At 44.6% G+C, this 19533-nt stretch overlaps 1 protein-coding gene across 4 annotated transcripts in view; it reads left to right on the forward strand.

Moving 5' to 3' along the window:
* The window catches only part of PXYLP1 (2-phosphoxylose phosphatase 1), a 66783-nt gene extending 52549 nt beyond the window's left edge, over positions 1-14234 (forward strand). For all 4 annotated transcript variants that reach the window (XM_045386871.3, XM_045386872.3, XM_065540003.2 and 1 more), the window contains 2 exons: positions 6912-7051; positions 11874-14234. In XM_045386871.3, the coding sequence (XP_045242806.1) occupies positions 6912-7051; positions 11874-12811 (1078 nt within the window). In that variant the 3' untranslated portion in view covers positions 12812-14234. The remainder of the gene's footprint in view (positions 1-6911; positions 7052-11873) is intronic.
* Positions 14235-19533: the final 5299 nt, after the last annotated feature.

A 19533-nucleotide genomic window follows, 5' to 3' on the forward strand; every position in this document is an offset into this window, starting at 1 on the left:
CCTGGTGAAGTCATGGATTACCTCACTACAGCCAGGGCTGTTCTTTAAAAGTGACACTTGGCAGCTCGTCTTGCAGGGCCCCTGTCACAGTGATGCCAGGACCCTCTAATGGGGCCATTTTTGGCGCTCCCATTTGAAAGATTCAGTTCCTAGGGACCAGGTGGCCTGGCTGCCTCTGCCCTCATTTTCCTTTGCCTAGTTTTATTTTATTGAACATTCTGTATTTTTAGAAGCCACCTTAAATCCTTTGTGTAAAGAGGGTGGAGTATGCATATTTTGTTACTTAATATCATTTAATTAATGTAATCTTTAAAAACAGTAATAGTTGACTCATCATTATAAACAGGTACTTAAGAGGATGAGTGAGCAGGAACCCCGGTGAAGGGGACCCTCTCTGGGCTGCTGACTCCCCCAGGACTGTGGGATCTGGGTCACCAGCAATACCTGCTGTCCTCCCAGGTGCTACTTCAGCTTTAAAAATTACTAAAGTTGTGACCCCTAAAAGGTGGTGCGCCCTGGAGCATGCCCATTATTCTAGTCTAGTGAAACGGAATACTGGGGCCAGCAGGCGGGGTGCAGTCAACTGAGCCAAACACTAGCTGGCGGGCCACAAGTTTGTTGCCCCAGGGTTTCCATCCATGATGACACACCCTGTGACTCTCAAAGCCTTTGTAGTAGAAGCTGCCTCTTTGTGAATGCCATGTGCTTTATGAGGAAGGTGCTATTTTAACCCTCATAGTATTACGTTTAGCCAGCATTAAGGTTATCAGTTATTTATATGCCATATTTAGTAAATGCTTTTTTGCATTCATAAATATGAATTAAATATGCTTTTCTACATCCAAGGAAGAGAAAACATTCACTTTGATCAGCATTTATTACACAAATTTTAGTTTTATGCTTCTCTCATGTGCCAGGTACCAGAAGGTAGTACACAAGCAGGCACCCACATGAAGTGAGGGGGCCAGCCCTGTGATGGTCCAGGGGACAGAACGTTCCCGATGGAGTAAGCAGCAAGTGCAGGGGGCCTGAGGCTGGAAGAACTAGGCAGCTGTGAGCCACAATAAGACCAGGGTATGGCTGGGCTGGAGCAGTGAGGGAGGGAGTGGGCTTCTGAGGGGTTGCAGAAGAAAGGCCACTCCTTGGGGCCGCCCTTGCCCTCAGGCCCAGTGCCCAGGACACAGCAGCCCTCCATGAATGGTAGCTGGCACAGGTGGCAGCAGTGGTGGCAGCATTAGAGAAAGAAGAGGAAGAAACGGAAGAAGAGCAAGAAGTAGAAATGGAAGTAATTTGGGTGCCATATTAGGGGGCATGAGCCAGAAGAGGGGCAGCCTGACCCAACCTGGGGCAGGGAGGGGACACGGGGTGGCAGATCAGGGAAGGCCACACAGAGAAAGGGACCAGAGGGTGTGCAGGAGCAAGTCAGACAGCAGCTGGTGCTGAATGGCCCCTTGGGCGGTGAGACCAACCCGTGCAGTGTGAGGTGGTGGATAGCTTGGTACTTTGGGGCCCTCAAAGTTAGTTTCACAGGCTCAAGCGTGGAGTGGAAAACTGGGTGGGAACGAGGTTATCTGAGGCTTTGAATACCCAGCAGGGGAGTGTGTCCAGGCATGAAGGCAGCGAGAGAGCCGGGGAGTGAAAGGGATGAAAAGGTGAAGGTTTCTGACAGCCATAGTGTGGGAGATGAACTTGAAGCTGGTGGCAGCTAGTGGTGGTATTATTAGGATAGTGATCCAGAGAAGAGACTTCACTCGGAGTCAGAATCCACATCCTTAAAATGCCCCACAAGGCCTGAGTGCCCTTCCTCCACCCCTTACCCGCCTGACCTTGCCCTCCGCTCTCTCGTGCTTGCTCACTCTGCTTCAGCCACGATGCTCCTAGCTCTTCTTTGCACATTCGGGCACCGTATGCTGCCTCAGGGCCTTTGCACAGACTGGTTTCTGTCTCTGGAAGCCTCTTCCCACAGATAGCTTTATGGCCAGTCCTCTTACCTCCTTTAAGTCTTTGCTCAAAGGTCACCTTCTCCATAAAACCTACTCAGAACACTCCAGTTAAAATGACAAGGTGCTCCTCCTTCCACCCTGGTCTCCCACAACCCCCTTAGCCTGCTCTTCTCTTTGCCACAGCATCTGTTACTTTCTAACCCAGACAGACAGACAGACATGCACACACACACACACACACACACACACACACACACAGTGTTCACTATGCATTGTCTGTTTCCCCAGGCTAGAATATAACCTCCCTGAGGGCAGATATTTTTATTTGTTTTTGTTCACTGCTCCTGCATCCCAAGTGCCTAGGACAGTGACTGGCATATGAGTGGTGGGATGTGATTAAATGTTCGTTGAATGAATAAATGATGGCAGCTGAAACTCAGAAAGTGGCAGCAGAGATGGAGAGTAGATGGGTCTTAGAGAAGGTTACAAGGTGGGATCAATAGGACTTGGTGGCAGGTTGAACATGGGTATGAAAGACAGGCAGGATGGGGCCCCTCCCTGGAGTTAGAGAACACAGAAGGGAGGTATGGGGGAAAGTTAGTACAGGCATTGGTGCTACATTTGAGCTGTCATGAAACATTCAAGAGATAGTTTCTAGTCAGTAGTAGGCTGTATAATTTTTTTTTTTTTTTTTTTTTTTGAGATAGAGTCTTGCTCTGTCACTGGGCTGGAGTGCAATGGCGTGATCTCGGCTCGCTGCAACCTCTGCCTCCCAGGTTCAAGTGATTCTCCTGCCTCAGCCTCCTGAGTAGCTGGGACTACAGGCACATGCCACCACGCCCAGCTAATTTTTTTTTTTTTTTTTTTTAAGTAGAGGCGGGGTTTTACCATGTTGGCCAGGATGGTCTCCATCTCTTGACCTCATGATCCGCCCTCCTTGGCCTTCCAAAGTGCTGGGATTACAGGTGTGAGCCAGCCTAGCCTATATAATTTTGCAGCTGAGGGGCAATGGTTTGCTGGGAGAGAGAGGTTTAGTTGAGAATCTTCAGCATGTTGATGGCATTTGAAGCTGTGGGCTTATATTACAGACAGAACCTGAGAAGTGAGGGATGGGCCAAAACCAGAGTCCTGGGAAACACCAGCCTGTGGTACTCAGAGAGAAAAACGGATTTCAAGGGGGGCTAGGGATGTTGCAAACAGGGAAAAGTCAGGAGAGCAATGTTATGAGAGCTAAGGAAAGCAGGGCAATGCATCACATCAAGTAAGGCCAAAAGGTCCAGAAAGCTAAAGACTAAGAAAAGTACATTGGGCTTATCTTTCCATAACCTCATGTTATTAATATGTAAGATGATAAATTCTTTAATTGGCATGAATTTTAAAAATCTAGTGTGATTCCAGTTTCCAGCTATGTATGCTCTTTTGGATTGTGTTTTCTGGTAACAGTGTCACTGGTCATCTGCCTCCTCTGCTTGCCTTAACATTCTGTGCAGAAGTCAGTCATTGCTGAGGTTTTAAATAAACAATGAATTTTCTCATGGGTGTGTAGATTAGCCTTGGGGTTCAGCCTCAAACTTTGTGGCATATATAGATGTGAATAATGCATATAAAATTGAAAATAAGGACTCCAAAGTGAATGACTTGAAGACTTAAAATAGTAACACTTTTGATTCTTCCAGTTTTCATTATGAAAGAAGATTTTCAATGACCCCACAATAATATGAGTTTTTACTCAAGAAAAAGTAATTTTCATGGATATAATTATGTCTGCATTAGTCAGGGTACACCTATTTTATAAGCTTATTTTGTCACACAGGGACTCATCAATGCATTACCTTAAATAACAAGGAAGTTTAGTTCTTCCTCATGTGAAGGTCTGAAATGTGTGTTCCAGATCATGCTAGTCAGCTCCACCTGGTCATTCAGGGCCCCAGGTTTCTCCAGGTTGTTGCTTCTACCATCCCCTGGGGATGGCTACATGGTTGAACCCTGGTTGTGCCATGCCTAAATAATGGCTGGAAGGAAGGAAGAGAATGTGAAGTGGGCATACTCACGATCAGAAAGCCTAAACCCAGAAGTGGCATACATCTTTCCATTCTATTGGCGAATGTGGCTTTACCTCATTTCAGGACCTTAGAAATAGGATCTAACCAAGTTCTTAAGAAGAGAATAGATTTTAGTGTGCAACTAGTACACTAGCCTCAGCCACAGTAGCCTTTAGTTTTTATACAGTCATCCCTTGGTATCCACAGAGGATTGGTTCCAGAATCCTCCTTGGAAACCAGAATCTGAGATGCTCAAGTCCCTATGTAAAATGGTGTTGTATTTACATAGGACCTGCGCACATTCTCCCATGTACTTTACATCATCTCTACATTACTTATAATACCAAATACAACGTAAATGTTATATAAATAGTTGTTATACTGTGTTTTTTATTTGTATTATTTTTATTGTTGTATTGTTATTATTGGGTTTTTCCAAATATTTTTGGATCCACAGTCGAATCTTCCAATGCAGAATCTGAGGAGATGGAGGGCTGACTATATTTTCATCAAAATCTGAATATTTTAACAAACAGTATGGGAACTTATCGTAATCATTTCTACAGATTATGGAAGGCTTGCTATTTTCATGAAGCATCCAAGGATGGGACACTTCACAGTTGAATTCACTCACATATAATTTTGGAACATCTGCTGTGTGCTAAGCACCCTCTGGGCTCCAGGGATGGAGCAGTGGACCAGGCAGACAGGGCCTGGGTGGTCAGATCCAGGCCCAGGACTTGAGTCACCTGGTCCACTTTCCACTAAAAAGATAGAGCCATTTGTTGTCAAATCTTTTTTTTTCTTTTTTTTTTTTTTAATGAGACAGGATCTCTCTTTGTCACCTAGGCTGGAGTACAGTGATATGATCACAGCTCACTGCAGCCTCTGCCTGCTGGACTCATGCGATCCCTCTGCTTTAGCCACCTGAGTGGCTGGGACTATAGGCCTGAGCCACCATGCCTGGCTAGTTTTTGTATTTTTTGTAGAGACATGGTCTCACTATGTCTCAAACTCCTGGCCCCAGGCAATCCTCCCACCTTGGCCTCCCAAAATGCTAGGATTACAGGCATGAGCCACTATGCCCGACCTGTTAGCTATTCTTTAAGTGAAGTTTTTCTTCCACGAGTCTTCATCTTTGCATGCCAAAAACAAAAACAAACAAACAACAAAAACAGAACAAAACAAAAATAAAAAACATTGGAATGAATACAGTTAGATATAATTAAGCAGTCAGATGCCCTGAAAAGCTGGGTCATCTCAGCAAACACTTCCAGTTGTGAAATTCCATTTCTAAAATTGGCAGCAAAGCTTTCTCAGATCCTCAAAAAAATCTCCAGCCTGAAATAATGGCCTGGCGCCGAACATTTGACTCTTGTTGATGGATAGCCTTTGTTACGTGTATTACTCTTGGCAGCCTCATTGTCAGTCTGGACATTTTATTTCCCAGTTTGCAAACATTAATGTGCTTTAGTGTCAGGCAAAATAACATACCCTGTTTTTATGGAAAGGCATAACTCCTTTTAGCCATCCAGGGTGATTTATTAGACTATACTACGTGTCTGGATTAGCATTCTCTAATTTAAAAACATATTTTTTAAAAGATGGATTTTTTTTTAGCTTTATGTTGTTGATAGATAATAAACTCATTTTGGCAGCCATTTTTAAAGCACTTTCGAAGGTAATTGGGCCCTCAGACAGCAGGAGTTTGCCATAAGAACAGTTTATCTTTGCTTCTTTTTATGCTGATTCTTACAGAGTTTAGTCATGAACTACTCTATCTGTCCACTTCTCTTCAGCTGGAAAATGTATATACATTCATAGGCTACTTCATTATTCAAAGAAAAGATGTTTATATTCATAGATCATTTCATTATTCAGGGTAATTGTATATTAGTGACTAGAAAGATTTACCACATATACTTTGTGGCAGAAATATAGATACTCTCAGATCTCATATATAAACTTTTTTTGACATTTATTATCACCCTATATTAAGTGAGAAGTTGTATGTCCAAAATGTGGAGTGAATTGTAAGAGATCCTGGTTATTTTACTCAGTTAACAATTTTCCTGAAGGAAGATTTTTCAGAGGTCAGAAAAATTAAGGATTATGGGCGACCTTGGTAAAGGATAGGGTAGATTTTCTAGGAGGAAGGGATAGCTTGTGGAAAGTGGTGGAAGTGTTGCAGAATGAGGTGTGTTGTGTTTTGGAGGAAAGCAGGCCTTTGGCTTGGTAGAGAGGGCCAGTGAGTACGAGGGCGGGGCCAGAACAGAGTGACAGGCTGTGTGTGGCCCCTTCCAGAAGGTGCTGATAGAGAAGGGTAGTGACTGGTCAGGGTTACCTTTTAAATCAATCCTTCTGGCTGTGGAGAAGGCAAGATTATTAGAGGGGCATGCTTAATCAGCAAGAAGACCAAGAAAGAGCCCATTGCCAGCCAGACAAAAGCTGCCTGAGGCCAGAACCCAGGTAGTAGCTGTATGAAGGAGAAGGGGATGGAAAAGCACCAGGAGGAAGAATCTGCAAGACATGGGGAGCAGACAACATGTGCAGGGGCAGGGAATGGAGAGAGTGGGACGACACCCAGTCTAGGCGTGACTGCTGAGTGGGTGTTGGCACCTCCCAGAGAGCAAGCCCGGAAGACGGTGCAGGCTGGGGAGCCGGAAGGTAGACGGCGAAGCTGAATCCCACAGTACTGAGTTCAGCAGAGGTTAGGAACTCCGACCAACCTCACAGAGGGGATTTCATGTGTCAGTGTCAGTGGTCGAGAAATAATGAAATTATAATTGAAAAGTGATTGAGCCGTTACCTGTTATGGTGGGTGCAAAAGGCCACGACACACGTGGGATTTGGCTGGCTGAAGCTGGAAACTGTTTGGACTCCTCTGTAGCACTCTGACCTCTAACTCTCTCTATCGTCTCTCTAGGAAACCGTATCACCCAAAACTGGAAGCTTTCGTTAGTCACATGTCAAAAGGATCCGGAGCCTCTTTCGAAAGCCCTTTGAACTCCTTGCCTCTTTACCCAAATCACCCGCTGTGTGAGATGGGAGAGCTCACCCAGACAGGTATGTGTGACAGCCACGTGCTCGGGGGCTCCCTGACCCGCTCTTCTGCTTGCATACCTTCCGAGCAGTTCTCGGCGCGGTGCTGTGCAGCTCAGAGGGGTAAGCAAGGACTGGCTCTGCAAGGAGCTTGGTCACGAGGGCCTCTAAATAAACATCAGAGTTATCAAAACTAAATAGAACCTTTCTCCTTCTTACAAAAACAATACGTGTTCATGAAGATAAATTAGGAAAGACAAGTAAAAGGAAGAAAAAATTTAAGCAACCGTAATTCCACCACAGAAATAGGCCCTTAAGAGTAACCCTTCTTCCTGTGCTTATGCGCGTACACATCTTACTAAACACACTATTTCATAACCCACTTTTCCACTCAACACATTTTGGTAATATTTCCCTATGAATAACTGTTTATCCACAACATCATTTGTGATAGCTCCATATTCCTTCACTCTGGATGGGCAATTGATCATTTATTTAACTAATCTCATGTTCTCAGATGTTTCTAACAAAACGTCTAATAGGTTTTCATGTACAAGACCTCAGGGAGGAAAATGCGTGGCACATTTCTCCTGCGCGTGGAGTTTGTTTGGCTGAGCTGAGTCCTCATGGAAGCGCAGCTTTCCCTCTGCAGCCCTAGTCAGACCATGTGCAGTCAGTTCACCGTCAGGGTAGGTTGGTGAGTTAACTGTGGAGTCATCTTTGCTGTGAATAGAGGAACAGGTGGTCCTTCAAGAGGTTTCAGTTTTCTGATTCTTCAGTCTGGAACCTCAGAGGACCTTCGCTTGGTCACCAGCCTTTTTGGGTGAATTGGGAAGACCCATTGGCCACGTTCTGTTTTCATGTTGCATCAGCCTCTTAGGACCTCAGCGGGGATGGGGGAAAGGTCCATGTCCTATAGTTGGCCCTCTTAGGTTTTGCCATTATTATTGGGGGAATGATATTGGGTGACAGAGTGGAGCAAGCTGAAGCCTCTGGAGGACTAGTCATGGATAAGGAGTTGTGTCAAAAGCCTTTGGCAATTAGTTCCACATGCATTACTTTAGAACAAGGGTTTTCATCCTAACAGATCCAACACCCTCTTTGATTACACAATTATTTTGCAGTCTCCCTCAACTATCATGAAGTGAAATTTAAATATAATATAACCAGCCGGGCATGGTGCCTCGCGCCTGTAATCCCAGCACTTTGGGAGGCTGAGGTAGGAGAATCGTTTGAGCCCAAGGGTTTGAGAGCAGCCTGAGCAACATAGTGGAGCCCCATCTCTACAAACAATTTTTTAAAATTAGCCAAGTATGGTGGCACGTGCCTGTAGTCCCAGCTACTCAGGTGCTGAGGTGGGAGGACCACTTGAGCGCAGGGGAGTTCAAGGCTGCAGTGAACCATGACGATCATGCCACTGCACTCCAGCCTGAGTGACAGAGTGAGACCTGTCTCAATGAATGAATGAATGAATGAATGAATGAATGTAATCTTTCTATACAGTTAATTATTTAAAAGTCATACCAGGGTCCCCAGCTATAACAAACAAAAAGAAATTGATTTATTACCTAATTATATGTGTCTCACTATAAATGCCTAAGAACAGCTACACTAGAAAATAGAATGAAATCTTCAAATGCTTGTACATAAATGTGACTCTGACAGCTACAAATGCAGATGATTGATGGATGCTGTATTGGTGACTCTAATACCACATGTTAGGACATGGTTTTTCTGAAATTCTGATCAAAACAAAGTGTAGATGTTCCTTAGTTTATATTGTATTTCTGGAAAATTCAGCCAACGTTAATATTATTCAAAAATGGTTTTGTGTTCCAGACACAAAAAAACAGAATTAGATTCTACAGGCTAAAGTACTCAAATATGTTTTGTACATGATGGAGTGTCTTGTGCTGCATTCAAAAGTTTTGTGGGACAGAGACGCGTGTCCTTTCTGGAGACTATCTAGGCCCCAGCCCCCACCCATTAGGTGCCAAGAATGCCCTTCCCCATATTATTGTGATAACTCCACCCCCAAGCCCTGTCTGAAGGCAGTAGCACTCTTGCTGAGAACTGCTGGTTAGACTCTCTGGTTAAAAATAACAGAAACCACTTCAAGCGAAAAAGGGAAATTTATTATAAGGATTCAGGAATGACTCACAGACTCCAAGACCAAGAGTTTGATCAGACCTCTAGAGACTGGAACCAGGAATAAAAAAGCTCTCTTGTCCCTGCTTCTCTCTCTAATTTTTTGCTGTGTCTATCAACAGAATTACAATCCCAGCCACACACACACAGATGAATTTGCAAATCCAAATTCTTGAGAGAGAGAGAATCCTTGAGGTCCTGGGGTTAGCATCCATCAGCCCTGGCTAACAGGTCAGGGTGACTGTGCAGAGAACCGGAGGTGAGGGTGCCAGTCTCTAGATCCAGGAGCTGCTACCTGAGAAGAGGCTGGAGGGTTGGTCCTCACACACCTAATCATTCATTCAGATCTTTCTTCTCCACTCATCTATCATCGTCATTGTTTCTAAATTAGTATTACTCTAGAAATCATTTTTGTAATACTGTCTGCTCCTGTTTCCTCATTCTCTTTTAATGGTCACTTTTATTTCTATTTTAAATATCATGAAAAATGCATGACTGTTGTAAACAGCTTTTGTCCCTGGTGCACTTATGGCAGCCCACAGTAACTATGTAAGATAAGATTGCTCACGAGTGCCTACCCTGTTGAAGATGCTTTGGCAGCTGCTGAGTGTGGGGGTAGCAGGATGAATAGGACCCTCCTGCCTGTCCTAAAGGAGCCTGCAGCTGCAGCAAACAATGCACGTGGAGACAACTGCCCTTAATGCTGGATACTGCAGGGCCTTAGAGAGTAAACACAGGCCTTGGAGTCAGACCTGTAGCATGGGGAGGAGCCTGTCTTCCCAGTGGCTGGTGGTGAATTCGATGAGGTAGCATGTGTAGAGTGCCTAGTGCAGTGCTGGCATGTGAGAGGCTCCCAATAAATGCAGTTGATGTCGTCATGGTCCAGCAGCATATGGGAAGAGGAAGGAATTATTAACTTGACCAGGGAGAAGACGAAGGAAAGAACTACAAAGAAGGTGGTGTTGGAGCCAGACCCTGGGAGGATTTCTCTAGGGAGAGAAAGGGGAACAGTATGAACAAAGCCATGAAGATGCAGGCTATGTTTGGCAAGTATAAGAAGCCCTAAATAGCTAGAACTTAGTATTTCAGCATGAAAATGTAAGGGATTTTAAGAGCATAAAATTAGGACCAGATGGGGCCTTGGGTTTTAGCTCTGCCACTTTTTAACTGTGAATGGTTCAAGGCCTTCATTTCTTCATCTATAAAATAAGGAAAATTGGGATGATAGTAATAATAATCTACCTTCTTCATTGGGTTTTTGTTTTTCTGAGGGTTAAATGAGAAAGCCCTGGCACGCAGTAAGCACTCTAACTTTATGTGGCCCAACCAAATAAAATAGGCCCAGCAGCGAACTAGGGCGAGACACAGAATCTTAATGTTTGTCTCTCATGGTTTGCGTGTTTTTTGCAAAGCGTCTTGGAAATGCCAAAGCCTGTTCCAGCCTTTAGTTCCTGGGTTCCTGGGGGAGTTCTGCTCTCAGCCCTCTTCATTCACAGTAGGATGCAGACATCCTTTGTGGGTTTTGCTGAGCTGTTCCCTTTCCCGGGGGAATGTATTTCCCTCTGTCTCACGATTTTCAGCTGAAGTTGTCTCATCTTTGCAGAGGGATGTTTCATACTGTTTGGACATCTGGATAAATGGTGTCACTGGTCTCAGGGCCTGTGTGTAGAACTCATGCCCATGACAGATTGTGTCCTGTTACCTTCTCCTACAGGATGAGAGTGAGCTTGTTTTTGTCTTGGGTTGCCTTCTCCTGCTTAAAGATAAGGTTTTTTCCAGTTTTAAACATTTATTATACTGTGATAGTTCAAAACTCAAACAGTACTAGGAGGTAAACTTTAAATTCTTGCTTCCACCCATGTTCCATCCACCTCATTTTTGTACCTCCATCACCCCCAAGGAACCATTGAGATTAGTTTCTTATACAATGTTCCAAAGTTTCTTTATGCAAAACTCAGGCAACTGCAAATACATATTCTTATTTTTCCCTCTCTTTCGTTTTAAAGGAGCATAATCAACATACTGCTCTACACTTGGCTTTTTTCAAGTATTCTGTCTGGGTGTCAGGAGATTCTTCCATATCATACAGAGAGTGCATGTGTGTTGACGAGTCTGTAAAGCCCTCAGGATCAGGCAGAACGTACCCAGCAGGTTATCAGAGAACATTCGGTTGGCAGGCTGGGGAGGATGGGGTCATGGAGGGGACTCCCCAGCAGTGAGGAGACAGCAGCAAGCAGGGAATCTGCGGTCAGCCTTCGCCTGAGCCGTTTCCCTGAGCACTCCCTGCACACGGAGGAAAGCTGGACAGGAGGGAAAAACCTCTCCTTAGGCCCTTGCAATTACAGATATCCCCTGGCTGGGCGACTCCTAACCCTGAGACCCACCAGTCACAACACTCTCCCCAGGGAAGAGGCCGGTCTGGAGGACAGGTGCGAGGCAGATGGTCCAAAGGCCGTGGTTCCCAAGGCCAGGGCCCCACTCTGCTCATCCTTCATGGATACCCCCAAGAGGCTCCCTTCACAAGCTGTTGTGAACTGGAGCTTGTAACTTCCACACCATGGGGAAACAGGCTGGATGCCACTCTCTTGCACTACACTCTGCCCTAAAACACTCCAGAGCTGGACACGGACTCCACCTCCCCTTGCTGTTTCTTTTGCTCAGCTGGAAGTAAGGAAAGCTTTGTGTGCTTGTGTTTCAGGAGTCGTGCAGCATTTGCAGAACGGCCAGCTGCTGAGGGACATCTATCTAAAGAAACACAAACTCCTGCCCAATGATTGGTCTGCAGACCAGCTGTATTTAGAGACCACTGGGAAAAGTCGGACCCTACAAAGTGGGCTGGCCCTGCTTTATGGCTTTCTCCCAGATTTTGACTGGAAGAAGATTTATTTCAGGCACCAGCCAAGTGCGCTGTTCTGCTCTGGAACCTGCTATTGCCCGGTAAGAAACCAGTATCTGGAAAAGGAGCAGCGTCGTCAGTACCTCCTACGTTTGAAAAACAGCCAACTGGAGAAGACCTATGGGGAGATGGCCAAGATCGTGGACGTCCCCACCAAGCAGCTTCGAGCTGCCAACCCCATAGACTCCATGCTCTGCCACCTCTGCCACAATGTCAGCTTTCCCTGTACCAGAAATGGCTGTGTTGACATGGAGCACTTCAAGGTAATTAAGACCCATCAGATCGAGGATGAAAGGGAGAGGCGGGAGAAGAAATTGTACCTTGGGTATTCTCTCCTGGGTGCCCACCCCATCCTGAACCAAACCATCGGCCGGATGCAGCGTGCCACCGAGGGCAGGAAAGAAGAGCTCTTTGCCCTCTACTCTGCTCATGATGTCACTCTGTCACCAGTTCTCAGTGCCTTGGGCCTTTCAGAAGCCAGATTCCCAAGGTTTGCAGCCAGGTTGATCTTTGAGCTTTGGCAAGACAGAGAAAAGCCCAATGAACATTCCGTCCGGATTCTTTACAATGGCGTCGATGTCACATTCCACACCTCTTTCTGCCAAGACCACCACAAGCGTTCTCCCAAGCCCATGTGCCCGCTGGAAAACTTGGTCCGCTTTGTCAAAAGGGACATGTTTGTAGCCCTGGGTGGCAGTAGTACAAATTATTATGATGCATGTCACAGGGAAGGATTCTAAAAGGTGTGCAGTACAGCAGCATAGAATCTGTGCCAATACAGGGCACTGGGAAAAGTCCACTTCTAGTTCTGTCTGTTGCTAAGGGTAGAAAATTATTGCTTTTTAAAGGCTAAATATTGTTTGTGGGAACCACAGATGGTTGGGGTTGAACAGTAAGCACGTTGCTGTAATGTGGTATGTGAATTTCTTGGTATAAAATGGCCAGTTCATAGAGGAATAGAAGGTATTTTGTCACAGCCAGACTTTGCTTAGAATGCCAGAATAATATAGTTCAAGACCCGAAGTCACCAATCCAAGTTTGCACTCTTCTGGCCTGCCCCATGGTACTATGTGATGGAACCAGCACACCTCAGCCAAAAATTTTTTAATCTTAGACATTTTTACCTTGCCCTTTCTAAGAATTTCTTAAAGTGATTTATCTAAAATAGGGGTTGCAAACTTTTTCTGTAAAGGGCCAGATTGTAACTATTTCAGACTATGTGGACCAAAAAGCCACATACAGTCTCTGTCATAACTACTCAACTCTGTTCCTGAAGCAGGAAAGCAACCACAGACAGTATGTAAAGGAATATGTGTAGCTGGGTTCCCAGGCCAGACAAAACAGATGGTGGCCAGATTTGGCTCCTGGGCTGTAGTTTGCTAACCCCTGATCTAAAAAATAGGCTATACTACAATTGCACTTCCAGCACTTTGAGAACGGGTTGAATACCAAGAATTATTCAATGGTTCCTCCAGTAACTTCTGCTAGAAACACAGAATTTGGTCTGTATCTGACACTAGAACAAAACTTGAGGGCAAATAAACATTGAATTAGAATGAATCATAGAAAACTGATTAGAAGAATACTTGATGTTCATGATGATTGTGGTACAAGATAGTTTTAAGTATGTTCTAAATATTTGCTGTAGTCTATTTGCTGTATATGCTGAAATTTTTGTATGCCATTTAGTATTTTTATAGTTTAGGAAAATATTTTCTAAGACGAGTTTTAGATGACTCTTATTCCTGATGTAATATTCAGTGTACTGTACCTGCTTGGTGGTTAGAAGGAGGCTAGAAGATGAATTCAGGCACTTTCTTCCAATAAAGCTAATTATGGCTCATTCCCTTTGACAAGCCGTAGAATTGGGTTCGTTTTTAAACTATTTTCATCAGTTTCAAATGGTAAATTCTGATTGATTTTTAAATACGTTTTTGGAAGAACTTTGCTATTCGATAGTTTACAGATCTTTATAAGGTGTTTTATATATTAGAAGCAATTATGATTACATCTGTGATTTCTGAACTAATGGTGCTAATTCAGAGATATGGGAAGTGCAAGTGAGATTCTCTGGCGTCATTGGCATTCCAACTTTTTCTCTTTGTTTTTGTCCAGTGTTGCATTTGAATATGTCTGTTTCTATAAATAAATTTTTGAAGAATACCTATACTATACAACTCACGGTTTGTACCTGTAAGTCACTTGAGTTATTTTCAAGTGAGAGCCAGTATTTTATTTTTCCCCCTTCATTCAGATGTCATGCAGAGAACCAGTATTTTACAATTTTATTTTAACTGCTTCACTTATTGCTGAAAGTTGTGTTATCTCTCAAGTATTCGAAGACTAAATGTGTTTTTTTTTTTCTTCCCACTCACAATGTATCTGAATTAGAACTGCTAAACACAGCTTGAAGATTTAAAAATAGGTGACTCAGAAGATTTTTTTAAAAAATCAATTGATAATATCTGTTGGTAAAAGTAAATATTGTGGCTAAGAGTCAACATCAGAAGTGTAGATAAAAGTTTTGTCTTCTAAGACACTGGTACGCACAGCATTAAAATATCTTCCTCACTATCAAGTTCCGAGACACTTCATTCCATTACAAACACTAAGCACAGAGGTGAGATCAGCGGACACAGTCATAGTCCTTGGTTTCTGGGCAGTGGTCTAATGACTTAATTCATGACAGGCCTGGGTGTATACATGCATAATTTAGCTTCCTTGTTTTTATGATTAATACATGCCCACTAGAAAATAACCAATACTGAAAAACAACTTCAGAAGTGACGTTCTCATCTAATCCTGCCTCCAGAGGTAACGTTGTGAGCTGTCTGACAGACATTCTTCTGGAAAAGTTCCATGCAGATTCAGAAATATATGTAGTTTTTAATAGGAACTAGATCATTTTATATATATGTAAATATAATATATGTGTGTGTGTGACTTGTTTCCCTTAAAAATATTTTTCCTTTAAAAATATTTTTTATTGGCCAGGTGCGGTGGCTCACACCTGTATTCCCAGCACTTTGGGAGGCCGAGGCGGGCGGATCACGAGGTCAGGAGATGGAGACCATCCTGGCTAACACAGTGAAACCCCATGGCTACTAAAATTAGCCAGGCATGGTGGCAGGCACCTGTAGTCCCAGCTACTCAGGAGACTGAGGCAGGACAACAGCGTGAACACGGGAGGTGGAGCTTGCAGTGAGCTGAGATTGTGCCACTGCACTCCAGCCTGGGCGACAGAGCGAGATTCCGTCTCAAAAAAAAAAAAAAAAAAAAAATGTATTAACTTGTGTCTTTTAATAGTATGTCTTAGAAGTATTTCTCACTAACTTGCCTCCCTTAACAGTATGTCTTAAAGATATTTCCATGTTAAGATGATAGATGATTGATTGATTGTGTATAAATGTAGATGACTATAACCACTGAATAATATTTCATGGTATAGATTAGACATATTTTTTAAATCTCATTAAAAATCCATGAAACTTAAAACCAAGGTACTAAAAACAGGACTACAAGGCTTTACACAGAGCAAAGTGGAGACTTCTTCATTGTGGCTTCAGGTATTTATTGATATAAGTTTTGTTTTTGTTTTTGTTTTTGTTTTGAGATGGAGTTTCACTCTTGTTGCCCAGGCTGGAGTGCAGTGGCATGATCTTGACTCACTGCAACCTCCGCCTCCCAGGTTCAAGCGATTCTCCTGGGTCAGCCTCCTGAGTGGCTGGGATTACAGGTGTGCGCCACCACGCCCAGCTAATTTTGTATTTTTAGTAGAGATGGGGTGTCTGCATGTTGGTCAGACTGGTTTTGAACTCCCACCCGCCTCTGCCTTCCATAGTGCTGGGATTACATGCATGAGCCACTGTGCCCAGCCTGGTGTAAGTATATTCTTTCTCTGACTTCGCTTTAAATGAAATTAAGGAACTTAATCTAATATTGCTATTAAGCCTATTTGAGGGTTTTCATAGCCATAGCAGAATTAGACTTTCTGGAAGATTTAGGTGATTCCTTTTTCCAGAAGTCTTAAGGACTGATTAGAGAGAGGCAGAGACACATGCTTCCGTTTCTCTGAATCTCTGGGAAGCCTTCTGAACAGATTTAGCAGCCCGGACAAGGGTGGGTGTGCCCCTATGTGTTTAAACACAACCACAAGTAGCAGAAAATAGCTGGCGTTTATGTTGCAGTTGTGGCTTTAACAGCAGCCAGCACAGAGCTCTGGCCTAAACACCAGTTAACTCCCATTGCCTAAGGCCACTGAACTGAAGGTTTGGGTTGTCCCCCTGTATTTGTGCCTGCCCAGCAGCCAGCTCAGATGAGTAATAGCTTCTGCTGAAGAGGAAGCGGCTGAACGCATCAGAGCAGCTGGGCAGGCCTTCTCGAAGCCCGACTGCCAGCGGAGACTGGCTCTGATGAGGAGAAGGCATCCCTGAGGGCCAGCTCAGCTCCTGAGAGCTACAGAGCCCCTCAGCAGAGGGATGGCCTGAGGCCTGCCTTCCGGACAACTTTGTCAGCAGTAAAGTTGCCATGTAGTGCCAACTACATGGGTTCCATAAGTGTTTCTTCATCAGTCTTCACAACATTCTGAGGAAAGTCCTAGTTCCCTAATGTGAATGAGGAAAACAGGCAGCGGCTGGGGGGGCCGGCAGGGGTTGAAGTCACTTTTTCAAAGGAAGAGTCAGAGCTGAGTCTAACTCATGTTCACACGATACCAGTGAACTGAAGAGCACTTAACAGCCGAGCACGGTGGCTCATGCCTGTCATCCCAGCACATTGACAGGCCGAGGCGGGAGGACTGCTTGAGCCCAGGAATTTGAGATGAGCCTGGGTAACATAGAGAGACCCTATCTCTACAAAAAATTTAAAAAATTAGCTGGGAGTGGTGGCACATGCCTGTGGTCCCAGCTCCTTGGGAGGCTGAGATGGAAGGACTGTTTAAACCCACGGCAGTTGAGGCTGCATTGACCCGTGATTGTGCCATTGCACTCCACGTGGGTGACAGAGTAAGACCCTGTCTCAAAACAAACAAAAAACCAAAAACCACCATATGAGATACCATGGGAACATTTACACCATTTCATTAATCTTCACAGTAGTCCTACCAGATACTATATTTGCTGGCAAATATCGATGAATAATATAATGGGGTTAAAGCAGTTCTACATTTAAATCTAAACGGTTAGGGGAATATTCCAACTCTGCCTCTAACCATCTGTGGATTGCTCTTAAGAAAACTTACAATGTAAAATGTATCTTTGCAGCAGTTACATTACATTCAACCACTAGGGGGCAGCATCAACACAATTTTTCAGTCTTCCATCTGTAAAGGAAGCAGGGTAGTTTGAGGGTGTTTTAACAGATTGAGCAGTTGTCCAGGTCTGCCTGGCACTGAGTAGTTTCCCAGGATGAGGGGCTTTCAGTGCTTAAAAAACAGGAAAGTCCCAGGCAAACTGGAACAAGTTGGTTACCCTGGTGTTATACGTTGAGACGGTAGTGAGAAACTACTGTCATTCCCACTTTTACAGAAAAGGAAACCACAGGAGTAGTTCGTCTGAGGCTCCACATGGCTGCTGGTGTGCAGCAGAGCTGGGACTCCCGCTGTGCCCATTTCACATGCAGGACCATGCTCTTAAGCAGGGTATATGATAATGCCTCCTGAACCATTTAGGACTGCCTTTGGTTCCGTGCTACCGAAACCTGATGACAGTGGCCTAAGCAATAAAGCCTTTCACTCTCGCCCGTGGCACCACGATGTCATCAGGAACCCAGACTCCCGTTCGCCTCGCACTGGCCAGAGCGGGGCCCCTTGGCTTCCTCCGCTGTAAAGGAGTCTAGGAAAGTGAGGATCTTTATTGGGCACAATGCTGTCCCAAACAAGCTCAGCCTCCTTTTACTTGAGAAAAAAGGGGAAGTGGTATTGGGTAGAGAACTAGCAGTGACTACCACACTCTCCAAAGCCACCTTTATACCGAAGGTGTGGATGCTGCGCCACCCAGATCCCCCACTTCAGGACTTCTTCCCCCAGTTGCTGGTGGTGCTCGGCTGTCAGTGCTTTCAGGGCACTGCTCTGGAGCAGAGAGCCATCTGCTGAAGGACGTGCTCCTTCCCAGGGCAGCCACATCCAATGATTGGTCAGAATAGGGATTGGAAGGCCCAGGGACAACCTGAGGGGCCATCCCAGCTTCAGAGCTCCTTTGGGGTCAGCCAAGGCCTTGTGACTGCAACACAGCCCAACTTCTGCCTCATCCAGCATCCTTCACAGTGTTGAGAGCACTCCCCAGCAACCCCCTGCACCCACATCTGTCTCAGAATCTGCCTCCTGGGAACTGACCTCAATGGAAGGCAAGCAAATCCTAGAGGCTAAGGTCTCTGCTAGCATGGGCAGGAAAGCTGGACTTATTTCTAGAAAAGGGGTAAGTGTCTATTGATGACCAATAGATCTTTTCTCACTGCCTTCGAGAGGCTTACCATTTTATTACAGAAGCTAAGTATGCACATATGAAGCAGTAGGAAAAATTTGATTTCAGACAATCCAAAGCTAATTACAGAGGGCTGTGACACCAAGACTTACCATTTGTTAAACATGTACCATGGGCTGGACACTAGGCTGAGCATTCAACTAACATAGTCTGTGCATCTCACAGTATGAGCGAGCACCTGAAGAAGGCATTTATTATCCCCATTTCACTAGTAAGGAAAGCTCTGAGCTCTGAGGCTCGGACGTAGTCATGTATGTAAGATCACACAGTCAATAGTAAGTGGCCAACTCAGGACTGGAATGTGGATTATCCTAGACTATAAAGCTCTTCCAGGTCCCTCTAGCTTGGTACCTCTCCCTGCACCCCCTATTCCATTACAACCACACAAGAGAATAAGTGAACTTGACACTTGGGCTACAGTCAAGAGTCTACTCTGCTCAAGAGGATGATCCCCTTCTCGCATCTCTATATGGATATTTATATTTCTAGCTCCTTTTGTTTCTTTTCCCATTTTTTCCTAATGTAGCTTTTCCAAGAAAATAGAATATTCTTATAATAGATTGTCTCAGCCTGGGCTCCCTTGAAGCAGAGTGTGAGGGGGAAAAAAAAAAAAAAAGCTTAAATGTAGGTAGTTTGTTAAGTTTGTAGGGGATGTGGTCCCAAAGAGGCAGGAGCGAAAGAGGGGACAGAAGGGGAAGGAGGGAAAGCCAATGTAAGGATGCATAAGGAGGTAACCGGGTCCTCTATCCCACAGGACCTCCTAAGAAGGCTTGGGAAAGACATCTCAGAAGTGTTCACTTGTGGGAAACATTTATCCATTGGCTCCCATCTACAGCTGCCTTCCCTGCTCTGCTGAGTTGCACGTGCACTACTGCCCAGCAGGAGGGTGCCCTGTACACCATGTACATGCCCTGTACACCATAGCATCAGAGAAACCCCAGGGCAGGAAGCAAGAGAATCTCTCTCTCTCTCTCTTCCTCCTT

The sequence above is a fragment of the Macaca fascicularis genome, chromosome 2 (genome assembly GCF_037993035.2).
Source record: "Macaca fascicularis isolate 582-1 chromosome 2, T2T-MFA8v1.1".
NCBI lineage: Eukaryota > Metazoa > Chordata > Mammalia > Primates > Cercopithecidae > Macaca > Macaca fascicularis.